Source organism: Seriola dumerili, unplaced genomic scaffold, assembly GCF_002260705.1.
Source record: "Seriola dumerili isolate Sdu_G_001 unplaced genomic scaffold, Sdu_1.0 BDQW01000242.1, whole genome shotgun sequence".
Lineage (NCBI taxonomy): Eukaryota > Metazoa > Chordata > Actinopteri > Carangiformes > Carangidae > Seriola > Seriola dumerili.
The window spans coordinates 7,308,879-7,331,911 of record NW_019174497.1 but is presented as its reverse complement, the minus strand read 5'-3'; the positions used below and the strand labels follow the sequence as shown (position 1 = coordinate 7,331,911).

At 40.8% G+C, this 23,033-nt stretch overlaps 1 protein-coding gene across 3 annotated transcripts in view; it reads right to left on the bottom strand.

Annotated features, from left to right (window-relative positions):
- LOC111229733 (transcription factor SOX-6-like) overlaps positions 1–23,033 on the bottom strand; it is a 116,923-nt gene that overhangs the window by 37,921 nt on the left and 55,969 nt on the right. For all 3 annotated transcript variants that reach the window (XM_022756198.1, XM_022756199.1, XM_022756200.1), the window contains exons 5-7: positions 15,527–15,616; positions 4,234–4,406; positions 1,283–1,351 (exon numbers count right to left, since the gene is read on the bottom strand). In XM_022756198.1, coding sequence (XP_022611919.1) covers positions 1,283–1,351; positions 4,234–4,406; positions 15,527–15,616 — 332 coding nt within the window. The remainder of the gene's footprint in view (positions 1–1,282; positions 1,352–4,233; positions 4,407–15,526; positions 15,617–23,033) is intronic.

The window sequence follows — 23,033 nt, the reverse complement described above, 5'->3', positions numbered from 1 at the left end:
GCATATCCCTTCATCCTCAAAACCAAACATGACACAGTATCCGAGCCTCACAGCGTGGAAGAGGATCCGAGCAGGAGCTGGTTTTTATGGTCTTGCTCTCCCCTGGGGCTCAGAGGCCTAATGAAGTCCAATCCGAGCTTTATTAAGATCCAAGGGTGGGGCCTTGTTATAAAAAAAAAAAAAAAAAAGAAGAAGAAGAAGAAGACGAAGAAGAAGAAGAGGAGGAGGGGGTGGAGGGCAAGCCCTTGTTAAACTACATTGCAAGCGAGGAATGGGAGATCCAAAGCTTAAGAGCAATGGGGGGATGAGAGTCAAGCAGTCACAGTGGCAAGTGGATTCAGATTGTCTCACAGGTTGATTTAATTCAGCTACCATCCAACCACTTAAAAAAAAATAAACTGATGAAATACAAGCTGGCTAACTTCACACGTGGCTATCAGGTACAGTGTGCAAATTTACCAGCATTTGGCTCACAGCTGGTGGTAATTTCTTGGTGAATGTGTATGTATATACAGAGCAGTGCATCAGGTGGAACAGATGTAGGAATAAGGGAAGGAAAAAAAACAGCAAATTTAAAAAAGAGAAACAGCAAGATATCTTTTTTTTATCTGTATGTGTGTCTATAAATAACATTTTGTTATTGTCATTTCATTGTAATGGAGTAAATGAGAAAGAAAGCACTACAGAGCTGAGCGGAAAAAGTGTATGTGAAGGCAAAATAAAGCATTTGATTGAGACAGGCAGCGAGAGGAGAGCATGCTTGGGTGAAGAGAGGAAACACATGTTGATAAACAGACAACTGGCGAAAGAGAAAGAGTAGGAGGAAGCCCAGAGGAGGCTGGAGTATCGATCGCTGAGTGATCAATGCAAAAGTAAATGATTCAGCCATAACCAGGGCAATTACCGGGTCACTGCTGTGTGTTACTGTGTGTGTGTGTGTGGGTGTGAGTGTGTGTATCTGCATGCCTCCGTATGAAAGCAAGACTGTTGCGTTGTAACTGCAAAACATAATAGAAAAGGTCACGACCTCTCGTGTTACTGTCGCCTTCCAATCGCTCACGACTCAATAATAATGGAGCAGGAAGAAAATGGACACTTAGGTCATCCTGACGGACGACAGCGTCAGGGAGGTGAGGAGAGTCTGCAAAGGGCAGGAGCAGTCAGCAGCCAGTGTGAGGAATATATGAAATAAGTGTGTGTGTGTGTGTGTGTGTGTGTGTGTGTGTGTGTGTGTATTTGTGAATGTGTGTGTGTGTGCGAGGGGGGGCGTCTGCCTACTAACCTGGATCTGTTGTTGGAGAATGTTTATCTTTTGCTGCTGCTGCAGGAGCTGCTGCTGTTGTCTGGCGATCTGCGCACACACACACACACACACACACACACACACACACACACACACACACACACACACACACACACAATGGGATGGAGAGAAAATGAGAGTTAATAAGACAAGGTGCATTATTTGTATATTGTGCTTTCCTTAATTCTGAGATGATAAAGAATGAACTTTAACTAGCAAATTGCTGTGTTTATTGTTACGTTACTTTTTAAAAATAAATAAGAGGGAATTCTGGGAAATCTGGGTGAAAATCAAAGAAATGGCGATTGCACACGGAATTTCTGAACCCTATTGAAATCTTTCTTTACCAGAGCTTTTGACAGTAAATATTTATCAGGTATCCTCGACTAGTGATCAAGGTTGCTGCAGCATCATAAAATCAGCACATGAAATCAAATTAAAATATATGTCTTGGAGCCCTGACACTCTGCTGACCAGTTGTTGCTTCGTTTATGATAACCCTTGCAGATGTGTGGCATGCAGCTTCTTATTGCTCCAAGAAACAACTTCTGGATTCAAACCAATCTGCTTCTTTTAAAAAGAGTTTTGGCACTGGATGGGAGAGCAAGAACGACTACAACAGAATATGACAACACTTCATCACCGAGGGGAGAAATGTTCAAGGCCTCTGAGAAGAGAAAAGGGACGTGTGGAGAGAAAAGTTTGGTGGTCCTGCTACGTTCAGGCGGGATGTATCTGACCTACAAAGGGAGAGAAGTGAGGCTGTTTTGAAAGTTGTCAATGAGGTCAAAAATTCCTTGAATGCAGTATAGTAAATCAGAGAGGAGTTCTAGTGGCAGTGAGTCAAATGTCTGTTTGACCTCAGATTGTTATCTGTAAGGGCCTCAGCCCAGTGTGAAGGATGGCACAGCTTATTCATGTAATCAGCAGCATGGAAAGTTCCTGCACAATTCTCTTCACCGACAGTGAATCTGTGAGATTGACATGTTTACTAGGCCAACCAACAACATCCAGCATGCCTCTGGTACCCACCCCCCCCTCTACCTTTGCACACACCCATCAACAGGAGAGGCGATCATAGTTATTTCTTCCACTGTTGTTTTGATGTGAGATAGTCTTATGAAAAAACATCTGAAGTCAAGCGTTAAAGTGTTGACGGGCAGCTGGGACCGGCCAGTCATGTGGAGATAAAATCTTTAAGGGGCAGTATGTAAACTATTCGATCCTGCCCCCCCCTGAGCCAGAAAACTGAGGCAGCTGCCTCTCTTTTTTCTTGAGGAGTCGTTTAGTATATTTATTCTGAAATGTAATTACAGGCTGCTGAATGGGAGGCGGCGCCCCATTTGCACACATGTCATATTTCATTAAAGGCAGATTTCTCAGGGTTTGTCTGTAGGGCATTATCCTATCAAGTCTCAACAGCCAAATGACTGGCTGATATTGGAATCTGTCTTTCTTTGCACTCTCTCCATCTTCCCCGCTCCTCCGTGAAGCTGTGAAAGGTGGAATGTGTTGTGATGGGAGGTGTGGACTTGTCCAAACAGAGCCTGTCGTATGCCGACCTACAGTAACGTGTCGGCAAACAGCGAAAACAAAGAGCAGCTCACCTAAACACCTCTTTGCTAAGGCTCTCTCTCTCTCTCTCTCTCTCTCTCTCTCTCTCTCTCTCTCTCTCTCTCTAAAACATGCTATTTTTTTTTACCTCTGCTTGACACCTGAAGACATGGTTCAGCAGCAGGAACTTCTGCTACCACTTTTGAAGCCACACACATATGTTAAGGAAAAATTTTGTTTTTACTTCACAACTGTGAAAAATTTGGCCGTCATTAATTTCAGATATGAAATCATTTTATAAACCAGGGTCATCAGGAACACAACCAGAACAAAGTCTAACAAGGCGAGGGATACAAGTGGTCAGGAAAGGGGTCATGTGACAAATCTAAGAGACACAGGATGAATACTATTTAATATTTTCTTTGTCTTTTTAAGTAGTGTATAGTTTTAGGTAAAACAGTATATGAGGAGAGAATCAAAAGAATTTCTCACATTTAATACACAGCTGTTCACAAGGACACACTGCTTTGTTTTAAGTGGTTACAGTAGCAATATAGGATGGGAAGAACTGATCTAACCAGTGACTAGTGACAGTAAGTAAGTATGAACTAGTTGTTGGTAACCTAGCAGGTTGAGCAACAGAACCTAATGGCCATTAAAAAAGACAGAGTTGGCAGGTGTTGTTGCTGCTGTTAATGATAACGCCATTACAGATATGGGTACTATTACTATTATTTTCACTATAACATCCAAAGTGTTAATACAACAGCTGTTCGTGGTCTCCCCCATCCCTGAATCTGGTTCTGTTGCAGGTTTCTTCCTGTTAAAAGGAGTTTTCACTCCACTGTCGTCTTGCTCTTCCTCATTGTTGGAACTGATGAACTGGGTTTCTCTCTATTATACTGTAAGTGTATACTGTACTGAGTGTTGACCTCACTCTGTAATGCACTTTGAGGTAATGTGTGTTGTGAGTTGGCGCTATACAAATAAAACTGCATTGAACTGAACTGAATTTAAACTATTCTGCACCTTCTTCTCTTCAACTTATAATAGGAAACTGACAACTTTAACACCTGTCACTCCACACTTTCTGTTTTCTTTGCCACTTTCTCTATACAACTACTGTTGGTGCTATCAAACCACATAAAAATGCACTAAAGAAATCCCTTCACTCAAACCACATACAGCTGCTATGAGGCTTGTCTGTCTATAAAGCCCTTGTACGTACACTAGCCGCACCCTCTTCTTTCTCTTTACACAACATCTACTTCAGATAATACAACATTTGCCAATGCCAACTCTAACACAGTCACAAACACACACACACACACACACACACACACACACACACACACAGATCCTGCAGCCCTCCCTACCTGCTCCTGCTGCTGTCTGGCCAGCTCCATCTGTTGTCTCTGCTTCTCCAGCTGTGAGGCGGCCATCTTTTTCTGCTCGTCATGGGCGGCGAGGAGCTGCTCTCTCAGATTGATCAGCTGACCGATCATGGTAGAAAGCTGGCGCTCCTTCTCCTCCAGGGACTCTGGCGTACCTGGACAGGAGGTTAGGAAGTATTAGAAATTGGGTCAGCTAGCACTTGTTTAAATAAAGGCATATTTGATGGAAATGCAGTAATGAATGTGGAGGATGGTTTATAGCCAGAATTAAAAGGTTTGGTTCACTATTGGTCCATGGTCAGAGCAAGGTGGATGGGGCGTTCAGTTCCTTCTCACCACAGTCAGAAAATCAGGACAAAATTTGTTGACACTAGTTCTGTTAAAGCTCCATATTTTACCCTTTTCCTGTGCTTTATTTGAAGTGTTGATCCATAAGAAGATATATTTGTGGTTTTAAGAACCAAAAACCATCTCAGTGTAGTTTTACATCTCCTCTCTCAGGCTTCTCTCTGGAGCTCTAGTAACAAAAGGTCTGTGAGCCAATCAGAAGAGAGGAGGCTCTCTTCTGATTGGCTCACTGTTTTCTAAGTGATCTAATAAAAATATGTCAGATTTCAGGTAAATACTCAGAGAAACCAAATCCTCCAAGGTTGGATGGTGGCTCCAGGTGGGCGGGGCTTGGGGCCTGACTGAGAGCGGTGACTGCTTTGTTGTGACATCACAAAGTTCCAGAAGTCCTGACGGCTGGTTTTAAGGCTCAGTGTCTGAATATGGGCTGTGTGCATTTCTCTGTGGACTGAGGCTTTGATACTTTCACAGTATTAATATAGAACCTAGACCTGCTTTATTATCAAACAACACATGGACATCTACCTTTATACTATATGGGACTTTTAATGTGTTAATGTTAATAGAACAAAAACTGATTCACTTTACACTCAAACTCAGTGAATGCAATACATTTTCTTCTTTGGTTTGAGTTACCTTGGGACTTTTTAATTCAAACAAAATCCCCAACAACAAATGCCTGCACACACCACAAAGAAAGACATATTCACATTCACTAAAAACGCTCATTCCCAAAGTCCCATATATCACCTGACTTGTAGTTACATCTTACGCCTCATTATCTTCTGTCTTGTCTCCACATGCCATAAGTGTTTATCACTTAGTGTCTGCTCCTAAGAACAATAAAATCAGTTTGACTTAACCTTTGCAAATAAGCAGGTGTCACAGGCTTTTGTCAGGTTTATGATTTAGACATTCTTGGGAGGTTTTAGTCAGGAAGAAGGACCAACATTAGTAAGACTGTCTGGTAACTAGACTACATCGAAGGTATCAGGCAGTGATAGTAATATTTTCCTTTTATTTTAAGGCAAGATAAATAGATATGGCTAATTTATGTTCATCCTATTCACTTAATTTCATTAAGATTTCTAGCATGTTAAGAGTCTTTGATCACCGTGCTGGGGATTTAGTATGTGTACTTTATAAGTGCAGTTCTTGTCAGATCAGTATCAGTGTCAGATGTGAAATTCCCTATTACCTCTGTGCTCTTTACTCTTTGTACTTTTTAAAAGCTTTTTCTTCTCACAACATTCTCTCCACACTTCACTTCTCATCACTTCTAACACAACTGTTGGCCTTGGGAGGGTGTACGCATGGCGTCATCATCAAGATGCTTCACTGAGATTTTATACATCAGTGTACCAGTTTCCTTTTGCATAGACAAGTAGATGATCCCTCACTGGCTTCCCATCTATGAACCCATTAACACTTTTGAGAGTAAAGCCTCGGATCTTTGCAGGTTGGGAAACCATACGCCTCTCTTCCTGAGACATTTGCAGTTCAAATGCACCACAACCCTTATGTCAAAGCCTCAACCGAGACAAAAACATTTCAGTCAAATTGTCACAAATAAGTCATAAATTGACCATTTATAGCAAATAGTTTGGCATAAAAAAAAAAAAAACATTTGTAAAAGCTGAGCAGAAACAAAAAAGATGGACAAGGTAGAAGTAGAAGTCTTCCCTGCTCTCCTTGATCTGATGTTTAAATGCTTAAAATCTCTTAATGTAGCTGCTTGTGGCTCGAAACAGAACTGTTTACTATTATTTTGCTTTGTGTTGCAAGTCAAGCTGACCATGGCCCAGACAAAAGGCTATAATGCATTTAAAATTCAAGTGGATTTCAGGGACAGTTCTAGCACTCAGTTATAATTTGGTTTACATTTTAGCTGCAAAATGTTTGTACATTAGGAAACTATGTGTCCCTTTGCCCTGAATCCATGTTGAATTGACTGGTTTCTATTGTTGAGAGCTGCCACCAGTTGGCAGAGAGTTAACAACATCCCTTATAGAAGCAGTACACAGTCTAATGGTGGAACCCCAGATTCCCACTGGCTAATTTACCTTTACAGCTGCAGTATAGGAAGCACAATACTGCCTGACCATGACGCTACTGTTGGTCTTGTTGTGTGTGTGTGTGTGTGTGTGTGTGTGTGTGTGTGTGTGTGTGTGTGTGTGTGAGTGATTCTTTTTGTTTTTGTCAACATGTTGTAAAGTTGTTGATTTTCTTTGTCAGTGCATGTGAAAGAGTTTTCTTCTTATGTGAAGGACTACAGACACACACGCAAGTCCATCTTCTTTGTGTGTGGGTGTGTGTGTGTGTGTATACGTATGCTTGTAGGGGACATGAACTCAAACACTTCCACACTAAAGTTTATATTATTTAGAAGTTCTTGTTCTTGTGTGTGTGTGTGTGTGTGTGTGTGTGTGTGTGTGTGTGTGTGTGTGTGTGTGTTTAAGGTCTTGCCCTGGGGCCATGTAGGGAGATTGCAGGGTGGCCCCAACACTACCTGCATACTAACAGAGTCTCCATTGTAGTCCTGTCAGGCCACTATTGTACCCTACACTGGCCCCCCTCAATCCCCCCAACACCCCCCAACACACACACACACACACACACACACACACACACACACACACACACACAAAAACAGAAATTACCCCTCAGCACCCCTGTATCAAAGGCAACATTCTCCTCTTCTTGTCTCTTTTTTCATGCTTTCATTCCTTCTTTTTTCAGTTTCCCCCAAACGACCTCTCCATCAGTTACAAGTCCAGAACCTCCTCTCCTCTCTCCTCTCATCCTATTTCCTCCTTCCCCTCTCCTTCTGTTTCCTTAATTCCTCCACTCCACTTGTCTCATATCCTTTCCTCTCCTTATTCCTTTCATATTCTCCTCACCTCTGTTTATTCTTTTTCTCCTCTCCTCTTCTCCTTTTTCCTTGGCTTTCATCACTTTCTTTTACTTTTCCTCTCCTCTCCCCTCTTCCCCTCTCATCTTACCTCTCCTTCCTTCCCTCTTCACCCTCATCACCTTCACCCTACTTTCATCTCCTCTCCTCTTTACTCACTCATCTATCTTCCCTTCTTCTTTCCCCTCATCACCTCTCCTCTTTCACATCTCCTCCTCTCTTTTCTAATCAGCGCTCTCAATCACCTCGTCTCCATTTCCTCCCTTTTTCGCTCCTCATCACTTCCTCCCCTCCTCCCCTACTTCTTCCTATCTCATCTTATCACAACTCTTCTCTTCCCTTTTTTCTTCCTTTTTCACCCCTCCCTACATCTCTTTGGCCAATTTAGTCTTGCAACACTGATGGATACTTTATAATCCTGTCATGCCTCAGGACACACACACACACACACACACACACACAAACACACACACACACACACACACACAAACTTCTTCCTATTTCCCTACATTCCTTGCAGTGAAGTAAAGCCTATTGTGTAATAGCAACAACTGCGATTACAGCGCCATGATTCATCTTCGTGGATTATGGGTTGTGCATTCCAAACGCGACGCCTTGCGTTCTTTCGGTGCTTCTGGCACCAATAATCATCTCCGACGTTTTCCGTTTTCCATCCATCAGGATTATTCCCGACACCTGCTGAGGGCAGCAGCCAAAACAGAAAGCCATTAAGTGTTTTCTCAGTCTGTTTGGATGCTCGGGACTTATGTCAAAACTCTCACTTCTGCATGAGTTGTTAATGCCTAATTACACAATGTAGATTTATGGGATTAAAATCCAGCTTTTCTGTTCTGTTTATGTTTTCATCTCAATATATATAATATGTATTAATATCACAAGTAATAAAATTGTTATTGCCACAGCAGAAAATGTACTAAGAAAGTGCAAATGAATGTTTTGCTACACCTTAAAGGTCCCATATAGTATAAAGGTAGATGTCCGTGTGTCTAGGATCTATATTACTACTGTGAAAGCGTCAAAGCCTCAGTCCACAGAGAAATGCACACAGTCTGTATTCAGAAACTGAACCTTAAAACCAGCTGTCAGGACTTCTATGACTTATGATGTCACAACAAAGCAGTCAGACATGCCCCAAGCCCCGCCCACCTGGACCCATCATCCAAGCATGCAGGATTTAGTTTCTCTGAGTGTTTACCTGAAATCTGCTATATTTTTAATAGATCACTCAGAAAACAGTCAGCTCACTGCCCTGTTGTTACTAGAGCTCCAGAGAGAAGCCTGAGAGAAACTACATTGATATGGTTTTTGGTTCTTAAAACCACAAAACACACACCACAGGAAAAGTGTGAAATATGGGACCTTTAAAAACATTGTAATCAATGTATTTTATACAACCTCACATTTTTATTGTACATCTATTTCTCTTTTGCTTGGATTTTGCTAAAGCCAGAAAATGAATATCATGTATTTCATTAGCTTATTTATGAATATGTGTACTTTATGTTTATGTGTGTATTATGTGTCAGTCATTCATATTTATTTAGTTATTAAGTTATAAATGAAGGTATGAAAAAATGGATGAGTATTTTTATTGTTATTCAGTTATATGTTAATTCATTCATTGGAGTTACACACTTTACGTATGTATGACAAAACTTTGTCTCAGCCACTTCCCTTTACACATACACACACAAATACACACACACACACACACACACACACACACACACACACACACACACACACATACACACACACACCGCAAAACACACACTCGAGCACAAGAACCACAGATGAAAACACCCAAACAGAAACCATCACATACTCATATCATCACACCTCAAACTCTCATGTGGCCCTGAGCTTCTGCCAAACCGTCATGTTTCATGATGCCGACTGCGCCAAACTCCCACCATTCCTCTGGATGACTAAACCCTCTCCTCGCTGTCACACCACAACAAACACTGACACTCGGCTTCCCATCAGCCCACAGGCCCCAAGTCAAATACGATCATTTTGTCAAAACAAGTGTCACGATCTCCTTTGGGCAGCAGGGCACAAAGAATAGCCTAGTATCAAGTTTAATTTGTACACAGTCAGGCATACTGCGCACAAACAGCTCATTTTCCCACACAGCCAGCAGCATATATATGAAAAGTTGCAGTGGATAAGATGCCTGATTTAAGTGACTCTTGAATGTCAGTGTGATTATTGCTGCCAGATGTGCCAGCTCCAACATCTGTCAGTAGAATCAGACACTTTCCATCCATCTGTTCTTTTTTGCATCCAACACCTTCTAATTTTTTTTGTGGTGATGTGAAGTAGTTTTGGAAAGTTTAATATTAGCTGATGGAAAAGTTGTTTCAGAATAAATGATGAAGCTGCTTTTGTATCTGCTTTTTGTTTTATTTCCATAATTTATCATGTTTATATCTTCAGTGTAAATTCATCACTGCTGTATTGCCATGCCACGTTACAAAAATGTGTGTAAGTAGAAGAAACAAATTCATTTATGACTATAACACACTGTAAATGCATATTAGACTTATATAATTTTATGAGTTATATAAGAGCTGGTGGTACTTATGCATCCTCGTACATTATTTGCATTATACTAGCTGATTTATAGATGTTTTTTGAAATATCACTTAAACAAACCATCAGAAACTATTTTTTATGCATTAGGGTTTTATATTGCAATAAGCAAAAAAATGAAAAATATTCAGTCAACTTCTACCGTAAATGAGTAAAAACACAGCACTGGTGTGAGGGAAGAGAATGACAGGGAACAAATAAAGCTTAGTGCAACAGATTTGTTTAGCAGACTGGTTACAGCAGCTAACATCATCACCACAAAGCTAAAGTGAGAAAATTATCACAAAACTGAAGTGAAGTGTGAAAATGTCACCTGGTTCCCACAGTTGCCCTGTTGGAGCTGCACACGGGGTTGCAGTAGGAGAGTGTGGTCATTCTGGGCACACACCCAGATGTGTGCAACACTTTGTGTGTGTGTGAAGCAGGACATACAAGCATGTTTCTTTACAAGTCTTCACTGCAAGAGTTTAAAAATATATAGATACATATGTATGTATATACTGAACATTACAAATGTGTTGAAATGCATTTGTCATCGCTGATGAATGTATCAATGCAAAAAAGGAGGTCATCGCTTTTCCTCACCCTAAAAATAACTGCCACTGAACAAATAGGTTCAGGTTGTTGTTTGAGGAGACACAGAGCAACAGTTGAGTTTGTGTATTTAGGTCAGTCAGGCCGGGCTTCATTTCAGCCATCAAGAAGAAGAAATAAAAGACTTTGACGCTTGAATTCAATAAGAGCGTTACGTTGGTCAGGACACAGCTGGACGAACAGAGGCATCCCTGTGTGTGTATTTTCATGTGTGTGTGTGGGGGTGGGTGTGTTCTACTATATTTGTGGGGACCAAAGGAGCACACTATACTTATGGGGTCAGACAGAACTGTGGGGAACACAATGCTGGACCCCGCAAGTTTAAAAGGCTGTTTCAGGGTTAAGACTTGGTTTTAGGACTCAGGTTAGAATTAGGCTTGGGTTAGGCATTCACTTGTGATTAAGGTTATAGTAAGGGGGCAGGGAATGCATTATGTCAATGACAGGTCCCCACAAATATAGTAAAGAAAGGATGTATGCGTGTGTGTGTGTGTGTGTGTGTGTGTGTGTGTCAGAGAGATCCTTTTTGCACATGCATGTAAGGGGTACATGCTTTATTTATGCATGTTTATATGTTTATATAATTAGCACACAAGAAATTGATATACTGCACATTTCAGGTGTATGTATAGGACAAGTATGCTGTTGTCTTGGTTCTGGTTGCCAGCACTGAATCTCAGTCAAAATGTACTTAAATAAAAAATAAAAATATATAAAATAAATAAAATATAAAATAAAATATAATATCATATATTTACTTTTAACAGAAATATTGAATTACACGCATAAAGAAGCTAGCATGAAGCTAGTATTTACCACAATAAAAATGATCATGTGTTTTCATGTGAGCATGTAATGCTAGCTATTATCATTGTATATTAAATATAGTCAGAATTCATCTGTCATTTCATCAGGACTTTCTTGCCCATTCCTAAGCCTCTCAGGAAGCACTTAAATCCAGGATGTGCCCCTTTGACCAACCCTGTCTCCTAGAAATCAACTTTATATATCACTATATTGATTGAATGATTTTTCAATTATATTGTGGTGACAAACTTAATTGCTGGCTGGATTATGTTTAGGGGCAATGTTTTTTTGAGTGAATGAAACTCTGCATTTATCTACCACACCAGAGTCACAGGGAGGTGTTTTGCAACCTGCCAGATTTGTTAATTAACAACAGTTCCTCCCTATGTTAACAGAAAACATTATCATGGACTGTCCTCCTATAAAAATGACCCTATAGGTCATCTGTGCAAGCAGCTTATTATGACCCAGTTACGTTTCATTGTTAGGCAACCTGTAGGGGCTGTATTATTTACTATAGGAACAGAGGAAGAAGGCTGGTGACAAAGTCCACATATGGAGGTCGGGGTGGGTGGGTCAACAAAACGATTGACCCCGATACGAGAGGGCGCTGCCCCTTTGACAATGACTCATTTTTTTTAACCACATCCATTCTAGAACCTTAACCGCACCATGAGCATGAAGGTCCAGTTCACCTGCCACAGATACGCTCCTACGGGTTGTAGCATAGGTATAGATGATAAATGGCTGTTTAGGTTTAAGGACTTGTTGCATTACGTTCCCTTCAAAACATATTTGCTTTTGCTCTTTAGATGTGTTTAATTTCTACCATTTCTAGGAGATAAGATTATCTCCACACATGCTTCACCAGTCCAAGTGGTATGTTAAGATATTAAGACATATTTACTTAGGGTTAGACATACAATAGGACCATAGGTGGGGTTCTTCTCTGCCACGCCCACTGACAGACATTAAATCTGTACAGCACTTGGAAGTAAGTACTTCCTGACAGACTCAACTCAGGGTGCAAGTTCAGCATTTTTCCTCTAATTTAATACCTTTGTTTTTGCCTCTTCCTCTTGATCTTCATCAGACTTGAGAGAAAAGTCAAGTCAAATTGTATCAGCTAACCTGTGTTTTATATGAGTGATGATCTGAGAGCTTATCAGGAATAAATTAGTGATTTATTTACAGATTTCAGGGGCAAATAAATTTTCACAAGGGATAAGAAGTAACCTGCCCTCTCTAAGTGGGTAAAAGTCACAAGAGCTGCAATAGCTCTGCAAAGCAAAAACACACACAAACACACACCAAATAAATAAATAAATAAAAAGTGTGTCTAGTTTTTTTTTTTTTTTTTTTATGAGCTGATAGAAAAAAAGAAAATAAAACCTACAGCAGTGAGACATAAACAGACTCACTAAAATATAAGTGGAAAACTGAATGACCTTGCATTTTTAATTTACAGCAAAAAGCCTGAATAAAAAGCTTCCAGTGTGCATGTTATCTTTGTCTTGAAAAATACTTCAACTTCAAAACTTTTTTTTTTTTTTTAAACTTAAATGTATTAAGAGATATTTAATGGAGTCTGAGAGACAGAGGTCAGCAGGATGGATTTAAGGTTAACCCAACAAAAAAGCCTATCATTTCCTCTACTTTCATGTAAAATAAACAGAAAAAGAAAACTGTAAGTGTAAAGGTCTGTAAGGAGAGTGATCCAGCATTGACCTGGATTTAGATTAGAGCTCCAAATTCACATTAAAATATTCTACAACTTTTAAATGAAAATAAATCATATGAATTCAATTTACAATTTAGTCCAAAACGATATAGTTTCTACTCTTCTCTGGCACATTAATCTAGACTGTCTCTTAATGAGTGATGAGCTCTGTAACAGATTAGCCCTGTGATGCTTCGAAAAAGGTGTTTGAGTGGGGGGGGGGGGGGGGGGAGAAGAGCGNGATGAGCTCTGTAACAGATTAGCCCTGTGATGCTTCGAAAAAGGTGTTTGAGTGGGGGGGGGGGGGGGGGGTAGAGCGTGTACCACATGGACTTACTTCTGACTGCAGCGGCCATGGGTTTGAGTCTGACTCACGGGCCTTTGCTGAATGTCATCCCCTCTCTCTCTCACCATACATATCAAAAATAAAGGCAAAAAAATATAACATAAAAAAGAAATAAATTAAGTGTGTGTGTGTGTGTGTGTGTGTGTGTGTGCGTGTGTGTTTGTGTGTGTGCAGATGGAGGGTGTCAGTGTGAAGAGAGAGAGTGGAGTGAGAGTCAATGTCAGTGCTGTTCTGCTGCAGGAGGTTCTCTGTAGTCTCTTTCTCCCTCTTTCCACAGAGGAAATGCTTCTCATTTTAACGGGAGACGATCACAAACGGTTTCTCTCACTGAGTGGAGCTCGACTGCAGAGCCGTTACCAACTAATGTTAGACAGAATTCACTGGAGCTCAGGGAGCAGGAAGCGTTTCTCAGTTTCATAAAGTTACATGTATTTCACCTCTGTCTATTAATTGTCTTTCATTCAGCAGGTGTAAGAGAAAATCGCTGATGATCATCATAATTCAAGAAAACTGCAGCTGCTGTGATTCTCTGCTCGTGACTGAGTTATAAACTGAGTCATGGTTACAAAAACCTCAACATAACATTTCAGTGGAAATGAGTGGGATATCAAACAAACATTGTTTTCTCTTTCCTATCACTTACTAGAAGCAGCAAGCACTTACTAGAAACAGTGAGCATCACTGCCTGAGGCTCACTGCCTTTAAATGTCATTTTTATGAAAAAAACAACGACCCAGGTTTCTAAAAAGAGCAGCTCAGTTTAACTGAATTCTAATTTTATTTCTCACATATTCACCACTAAAGGAAGAAAACAATACGGTGCAATACGGTAACAAGGATGATTAAGAATATTAATCACTATAGAAAGTAAAAAAAAAAAAAAAAAAAAAAAAAAAAAAAAAAAAGCATTGACAGAAAATGGAAATGAGTGGTTCATTATTCACCAGTTCGGGTGAAAGTCATCAGTAAACCACACAGTTTCTGCAAATGGTATTTGTAAAATGTGTTTTGCTGACATTTTTGTCTAATTGAATTTAAAAAAAAAAAAATGCGACTTACATCATTTTAGTGTTTAAAATAAAAATGATAGTCTCCTGTTTTTTTGCTTAAAAACAAAAAATTGAATATATAGAGGTGATGCAGTTAATTGTATACTGTACGTACAGCATTTATCATGAAGTAATCAATACACCAATTACCTATACCTACACTTTACAGGCAAGAGAAAACAATCAGACATGACGAGAGTAAGACAAAAAATAAACTTTTCTTTCTAGTCATATCATTAAAAATGACTGCCTTCTTTTATTTTCAGGGGATGACATGCATCTCATTCGCTCTCCACTTTAACATGAGACCCCTCCCCCCACAATGCTGCTATTTTCACTTTTGAATACCAGAGCAGGTCAAGAATACATTTGCCTTGCTGCGATTTATAGCTTCATAAACGCTATTTGCTGATGCGGACAAAAATATTGGAGCAAGTGTAGCCTCTCCCCTCAAACACACACACCCTTTAATCAAAGTTACAATTGCAACCTGGGCTGTTTAAAGCAGCCGCCACTGCTCTTTCTATAGTGACAGGTAGGAGGCCTGGAGACCGTTTACTCTCTCTTGCTTTCATATGCAGAAGCATGCTCAATGTACGTGTACACATGGAGGAGAGAATTACAGCACATCTGACCGTTTCTTACCCTCTAATTTAGCTTTGAGGAACAGTGTCCTTTTTCTGTGCACATACCATTTGCTTGTTTTCTAATGATGATGTTGGTTTTTTGGTCAAGCACAGACAATAAGCAGAGGACCCTCCCCCTGCTGAGGATATGCAAGTTTTCTTTTAAAGCTTTCTTTCTTTCATCTTTTTTTCTTTCTTTCTTTCTTTCTTTTAGTTTTAGCTGTGGCCTTGGTGTGCATTTTTTTCTCTGACTCTTACCTTTGACCTCCCCCAGCAGTTCGTTGGCATTCAGCCGGTCAACACGCTCCTTCCAGTCTTTAGACAGAAGCCTCTCCATGCAAGATGGTTCTACACAAAGACAGAAAATAATCGCCTTTACTTTCGGTTGTCTTTAAAGAGCTTTCCATACCGACTCATCAAGGACCTGATAGTCACTGAGGCCAATGAAGTTTGACATCAACCGAAAAAAATCCAAATTTATCAGTGTCACATTCTTGAAATGACAACTGTTCAGATTTGTAAATGGTTTTGAAGTAATTAAAAAAGATTTGATGTATTTTAAAAAGATGAAGCATAAAACTGTTAAAGCCACTAAAGAGAGTGAAAGACAGAGGAGGATAAAGTGGGCAATGAAAAAGAAGAGACAGATAAAAAGTACAAGAGAGAAAAGAACCAATTCCTATGAATTGTTCGATTTCCAAAAATAAAAACAAGGAACCGTCTCCTCCTCCTTCCTGTCCTCAAAAAAAAAAAAAAAAAAAAAAACGCAGCAGCCATCCAGCTGACCAAATGAGAATGTCTGCATTGTTTTTGACACAGGGTCTTATTTGTGGCTGTTTTCTTTCTCACAATGTGTCTCATAGCCTCAGGATAATAGACATCAGAGACACGTGGTCTCATAAGATTCATAAGGTCTCATTTGTTCAGTCAGAGTCCTGCTGTGAACTTTACTCCAACAATGGGAACTTTTCAATTCTTCACCAGGCGGATGGCAGAGAGACGAACGGAGACATACACATCTGCACATGTACGAGCATGAGTCTGAGCGTGATGAGAGTGAATTGTCCGTGAAGACACAGAAAGATGTGCACAGAGTGGAGTGCGCAAGCTGACAGGTGTCAGTAGTGAAATGTAACTGAATACATTTATATTACTAGTTACATTTGTCCATCTTATGCTACATTCACGTCAGTCAATTTCACACAGAGATATTGTAATTTTAACTCCATCACATTCATTTGACAGGTATAGTTACCAGTTTCTTTGCAGATTAAGACTGTATACACAAAACAAAAAACTTTACAACCCCTGTTTAATCATTTTTATGCTCAACAATTTTCAGAATTGGCCGTAAAAGTAAAAAGATTCCATTGCTCCTGTCAGTGTCCACTTGCAAGATTGAAGTCACATATTCAGGCTCAAGATTCACAGGAAATGATGCATGAGCATGCTGGATGAAGCCTAGTGTATGCATGCATGTATTTCACGTGACGAAGAGGATTATAACATCGGACGTTGTCACTGTCTTCTTTATTAAGACAACATCACACACACAATGACTCTTCCCAGCTCCTGGTAGGTGTGCCTCAAACAGGCACATGAGGTGTTCTTCTTCTGTTGCACGTCCAACCGAGTAGGTGTGTTTGCTGTCCTCAGCGGTCAGTACATGTGTCACTTCACCTACACCTGCAGTTACTGCCAGTTACCACAGACGCAGGTGTCTCCGAGATATTATGTTAATATACAACTAATTTGCGACAGCAAGTAAATTTTGTAGAAAACACTGCAACCACGTTATCTTAATATAATAGGATATGTTGTTAACATATCAGTACAATGTTCAGAGCCAATGTATTTGTTTTCAGCCAAAATGTCTGATCTTACAGGATAGTATCCATTAGTGACTACAGCATTTTTACACTTTGTAATAGCACTTGTTAAAGGCTGATGTAAAGATCTTGGCCTGGATTAAAACAGAAAGAGTTCACAGTAACTTCCAATACAACCTAAACTGCAGTTTCCTTAATCTTAACTCAAGTGCTTTTGTTGCCTCAACCTTGAAAAAGACAGAACTGTGGATGCAAACTCTGTTCTGTGGTGTGACGGTCACCCACCATCCACCCCGACATCGTCTCTAAACATCATCTAGCTAGCGAATGCGTTGCCATCACAACGTAACTTGAGAAAACAGTTTAATTGTATATGAACACAACTTCAGGGTTGACAGGTGACACCAAGTCAACAGGACTGAAATCTTAAGGATTTAACCTGTATATGCTGTACACATTCATCTACTCCTTCAACCACTTCAGTTTGAGGTGACACTCTGGTTTGCATGCCAGCGGACGCGCCACAGATAGTGTCACGGTCACGCAGGGCCCCTCAGTCACCAAGGATGTCCAAAAAACACAAACAGACACACACACACACACACACACACGCACACACATACACGCACACACAAAAAGGGATACATTCTTCGGCGCTGTGTGGAAAACATGCCCCTGAGGTCTTGCCTGATTTAGAATGGTTAAGTCAGACAATAGCTCATTTGTGGCGCCTTTATCCTGACAAAAGGCGCTATAGGCATTCATAAGGGCACATGGCCTATTGTGAATGGCTTAATGTTTGGTTTGTGCGTATGGGCCCATTGTGTAGTCATGAGATGCCGTCCACCGGCCCGAGCACAACTTCCTCATTGAGTCCATTAAAGCCTTGCATGTTTACAGTAGGATTTGATTGTTGTAAATAAGCTAATGCAGCCGTCCAGATCACATGGGATCAATGTAAACAAAGGGGAGGGAGGGGGGGGGGGGGGGGGGGGGGGGGGGGGGGGTAGACCGGCTACAACACAAAGACACAACTTGAAAATGACAGTGATTTCTGATGATTTCCCACATGCGGGTATTTCCAGACAGATGGCTCTCGCTGCAGTAAAATAAGGTAATTAATACAATTTCCCCTCAGGACAAAGGAAAACACCAGATTCTTTTTAGATTTACTGGACAAGTGGCTCCACTGGATATGTATTTGTGTACATTTGGTTCAATTGGTGATATTTACAGCCTGTAAAGGGGGGGGGGCTGGAGGATGGGGCTGGGATGAGAGGCTTTTTTTTCTCATCACGGGACCTAAAGTGCGCTCGTTCAGCGGGGCCTAGAATAAAACAAAATTAGGAGCCGCAATTTATGGGAGCACTTAGGGAGGAAAATACAACCTGTAACTCCAAGACACATCTGCATAAGTCAGGCCTGTGTGTACTCTGATTCACAATTTATACCCCCCGTACCAATAAACAGATCAGACGAGGAGACAGTGGGGAGGGTGGGGGAGGGGTGAGATGTAAATGGGGAAGGGGGATGAGGAAGAGGTAAAAGAAGAGAGAGGGATGAGAGGGAGATGTTTTACCCTAGATGGCTCGCTATCTGTCCCCACCACCGACTCGGGGATCAAGTACTGTTTAGATTGGAGGGTGGATAAAAATTCCTAGCTGTCCGAACACCGGCTTTTTTATCAAGTGAAGGAGAAATGCCGGAGATGGATGAGTCGAAGAGGAGCAGGGGGAGTGAGGAGGGATGGGGCGAGGAGCGGAGGAAGAAAGGAAGTGGGAAAAACATAGGAGAGGCAAGATACAACGATGTGGTAGGTGAGCTGAGGAGTAGGATGATGAAGATGCTTGTTTCATCTTCCATAAATACTCAGTGTTATGAGCTAGAAAAGAAGAATGAAAGGGGGGGTACAGAAATGAAGAAGAGGGAATATAAGAGAAAAAGAAAGTAAGGAGCCTTACGTCCAAATGATGTACGAATATTGACACATGGAAATACATTAATGATAAACCAATAGATGCTGATGATAAAGTGTTTTATTTTTAACATTTGGCAACTGCTTTATTTTCCTCAATGAAAAATTATTGGACATGAAAGTTTTTGTAACCCTTAACCCAGAGATCAGTTTCTAATTGGTTGTAAACCAGATGGTTTCAGGGAAAGACGGGAAGAAGAGCCAGAAAGACAGGATAAGCGAGCAGTAAAATAAAGTGAAGGAGAGACAGAAGAAAGGTGAAGGAGATAAGAAGTTGATAAAGACAGAGAGTCGTAGTAAATCAGTGCCGAGGCAGCGAGCGAGGCGGCGAGTGTTTGGGGTAAACACACTTTTATCACCTGTCCCTACGCCAACCTGCCAAGAGACGGTGTTATGGGTGTTTTACATGAGCCACAGGCAACTTACTGTGTGTGTGTGTGTGTGTGTGTGTGTGTGTGTGTGTGTGTGTGTGGCAGGGCAAGCATCAACACTCCCAAACAGCCACTGCCAAGAACAACACAGTCTGCCACAGGCTTCCACTCAGACTGAGTCTCTCGCATTTCCCTCCTTCTGTTTTTCTCTCTCTCTGTTTCCATGTGGACAGAAGCTTCTCATGGAACGAATTTTCAGTAAAATGTCCTAAGTAGAGCAAAGCTGTAGAATAGTGCCATGTCGACATTTAGTTTTAATGTTATCCGCAGTGTTTCTCAAGACAATAATCACTGGACTCTCCTGGTAACAAGATTTAAGTTACCGCCACCAGTTTTACTTATATGAATTTTAATTTTGGGGAAATTGTGGTTTTTCCAGCACTTTGGTTCAACAGCCGCAAGGGTCAGCTGTCGTTGCTATGGAGAAGTTTGTTGTCATAGTTGCCAAATTCATCCCTCAGAATCTGAAAGTGAACTGGATAAATTGCTGAATATTTTATCTGGTTTGTTTGAAGGCATAATATTTATCTTCGACTGATGCTCACAGATGTTTCTTACCAAAGTTGGAGTTAAAGAAATAGTTCAACATTTTGGGAACTCATGTCTGTGAGCTGAATATGAAGAGAGAGATGTCAGCAGGTGGTTAGCTTAGCTTAGCTTAGCATAATGACCCAAAATGTTAAAGGTCCATATTTCTCTTTCATTGTTTTATTTGAAGTGTTGATACATAACAAGATATATTTGTAGTTTTAAGAACCAAAAACCATCTCAGTGTAGTTTTACATCTCCTCTCTCAGGCTTCTCTCTGGAGCTCTAGTAACAACAGGTCAATGAGCCAATCAGAAGAGGGGCTCAGACCCTCCTCTCTTCTGATTGGCTCACGGTTTTATGAGTAATCAAACAAAAATATAGCGGATTTCAGGTAAACACTCAGAGAAACCAAATCCGGCAAGGCTGGATGGTGGGTCCAGGTGGGCGGAGTTTGGGGCCTGACTGAGAGTGGTGACTGCTTTGTTGTGACATCACAAAGTTCCAGAAGTCCTGACGGCTGGTTTTAAGGCTCAGTTTCTGAATACAGGCTGTGTGCATTTCTCTGTGGACTGAGCACTTTGATACTTTCACTGTATTAATATAGATGCAAGACCTGATTTATAATCACACTACACATGGTCATCTACCTTTAGACTGTATGGGACCTTTAAACTATTACTATAACTTCTCTTTATTTAGAACGGCGTGTATCTTTGACTTTAAATCACAGAACCACATGTTTTCAAATGCAGCTGTTCATCTCTTGCACTGATGAATAAACTGGGATAAAGTTCCAGTGGTGCCCCACTTATCATTGTCTGTGCAGAAAATAAACTGGACTTTTAAACTGGACAAAATAACTCAGCCAACTTTTCTTCTCTATTGCAGCTGATAATGTTATTACACCTCTTTGCAGTGGACAAGCTTCTTGTCACGTTTTCTGTAAAGTTTGGGTCCATGTCATCAAGCAGCTGAACTGTGTCTGAAAGTGTCAGCACACCTTCTCTGAAATATCAGATAAGCTGTTTCTGATATGTAATGACGAGACAAGTCTCCACTGTGGTTGTATGGTCATTATAGATTATTTTTCTGTGTTTGACTTCAGGTGCAGCCAGGAAATATGACCTTCGTTTCAATATTAGGGAGAACAATAACAATTCTTTCAAGCAAGAAGCCAATCCATTTGACTGTTTTATCTGTTTTATATTTGGTGATATTTCAAAGCTTTCCTTATAATTCACTTGACATTTGGATGGAAACAGTGTCTCTTTCACTCACACAAACACACACAGACACACACACACACACACACACACACACACACACGCGCTGTACTGTGCCAGAGGCTCAGGAACTGCGGAGTCTGCAGCCGAAAGCCAAGGTAAAGAGAAAAAAACATTAATCTGAAAAATTAGTTAATGTTAAAAATAACAAAGGCCAATGTTCTAGCAGGTGCCTGATGTTTGTGTAACACACACACGGCGGAAAAAAAACATTTTGTGTCTTCACTTCGCTACTGAGTGTGTGTAAATGGAAGCTGACAGCTACACTTTGCACTTCCAAATTTATGTCAGTGGTGCGACTTCAGCTGCAAACCCCACAGCATCGGAGAGAGGGAGGAAAAAGAAAGAAAGAAAGAAAGAAAGAAAGAAAGAAAGAAAGAAAGAAAGAAAGAAAGAAAGAAAGAAAGAAAGAAAGAAAGGAAAGAAAGAAAGAAAAAAGAAAAAAGAAACAAACAAACCAACAAACAGAGACAAGGATAGAAGGATAGGAAGACAGTGATTTAAAGAAAAAGGGATGAGAAAGAGGTAGACACAGAGAGAAAGATTCAGAGATAAAGTGAGAGTGAGGGTGAAAGAGAGAAACAGAGCAAGAGAGGCACAGAGAGAGCAGCTGTCCTAACAGCTGGCCAGCAGGATTGATGTCTCAGTGAAATAAAACTCAACATATGTCCAAACATGAGAAGACAGGCCAGCCAGGAGGAGGAAACACACACACACACACACACACACACACTCACACTGATGTGAGAATACTGTTGCACTGAAGAACATACATGAGCACCACACACACTGATTAAAGAATACCGCTACACTGCCGAGACGTTTAATGCCACAGAGAGGGTTTATAACACACATACCACACACACACATACACACACACACACACGCACAAACACAGACACACATTCAACGGTCTCGCGCTGCTCACTCAGTGTTGTAAAACCATTAAACTGCAGAGTGGTTAGCCTGGCTGCGTGTTAGCACGGTCTCCATTTCACACACACTATTTTCATCTGTCAGATGACACCCAGACTCTCTTGTCGCAGAACATGGCCTGAGAAAGCAGCCTGCCCTCCTGGCTGCGGGGGGAAAGGCGGGGGGAAAGGTGGGTTTCTGAGAGATAGTAGGGTCCTGTGTAACCCTCTTTTCATACAACACCCCCCTTCACACACACACACACACACACGTGCGCGCGTGTTAACCCCAGTCTATCCTGACAGAGCAGGCCACTTCTAGGAGCCACATGTTTTCTTTGCACGATGCTCTAATTCAGGTTGACCTAATAAAACTGTGCAACAGTAGAATCAACTTTAATTCCTCTAGGAAAGAATATTACCATTATATTACAGTTTTCTCAAAACTGATGTGACAAAACACTCCCATGACTCAGGGAGTTTGTGCTATAACAAGTAATAAAAGGCTACAAAAGCTTGGAGGGATGTAGTATTACTATTTTTGATCCGATTATTTTCTCAATTTCTCATTTAATCGGTTGGTCTGATGTCTCAAAACAGTGAAAATGCTCATCACAGTTTCCCAAAAAACATATATGAAATAGCTTGTTTTGTTTGGCTAACACTTCAAAACCCAACAACATTCAGGTCACTCTCACAGAAGAATAAGAAAAACCAGCAAATAATGACACTGGAGAAGGTGGAACCAGTGGTTTTTCTAAAAATGACTCCAGCGATGAATCGATAATCAAAAGTCTTATTG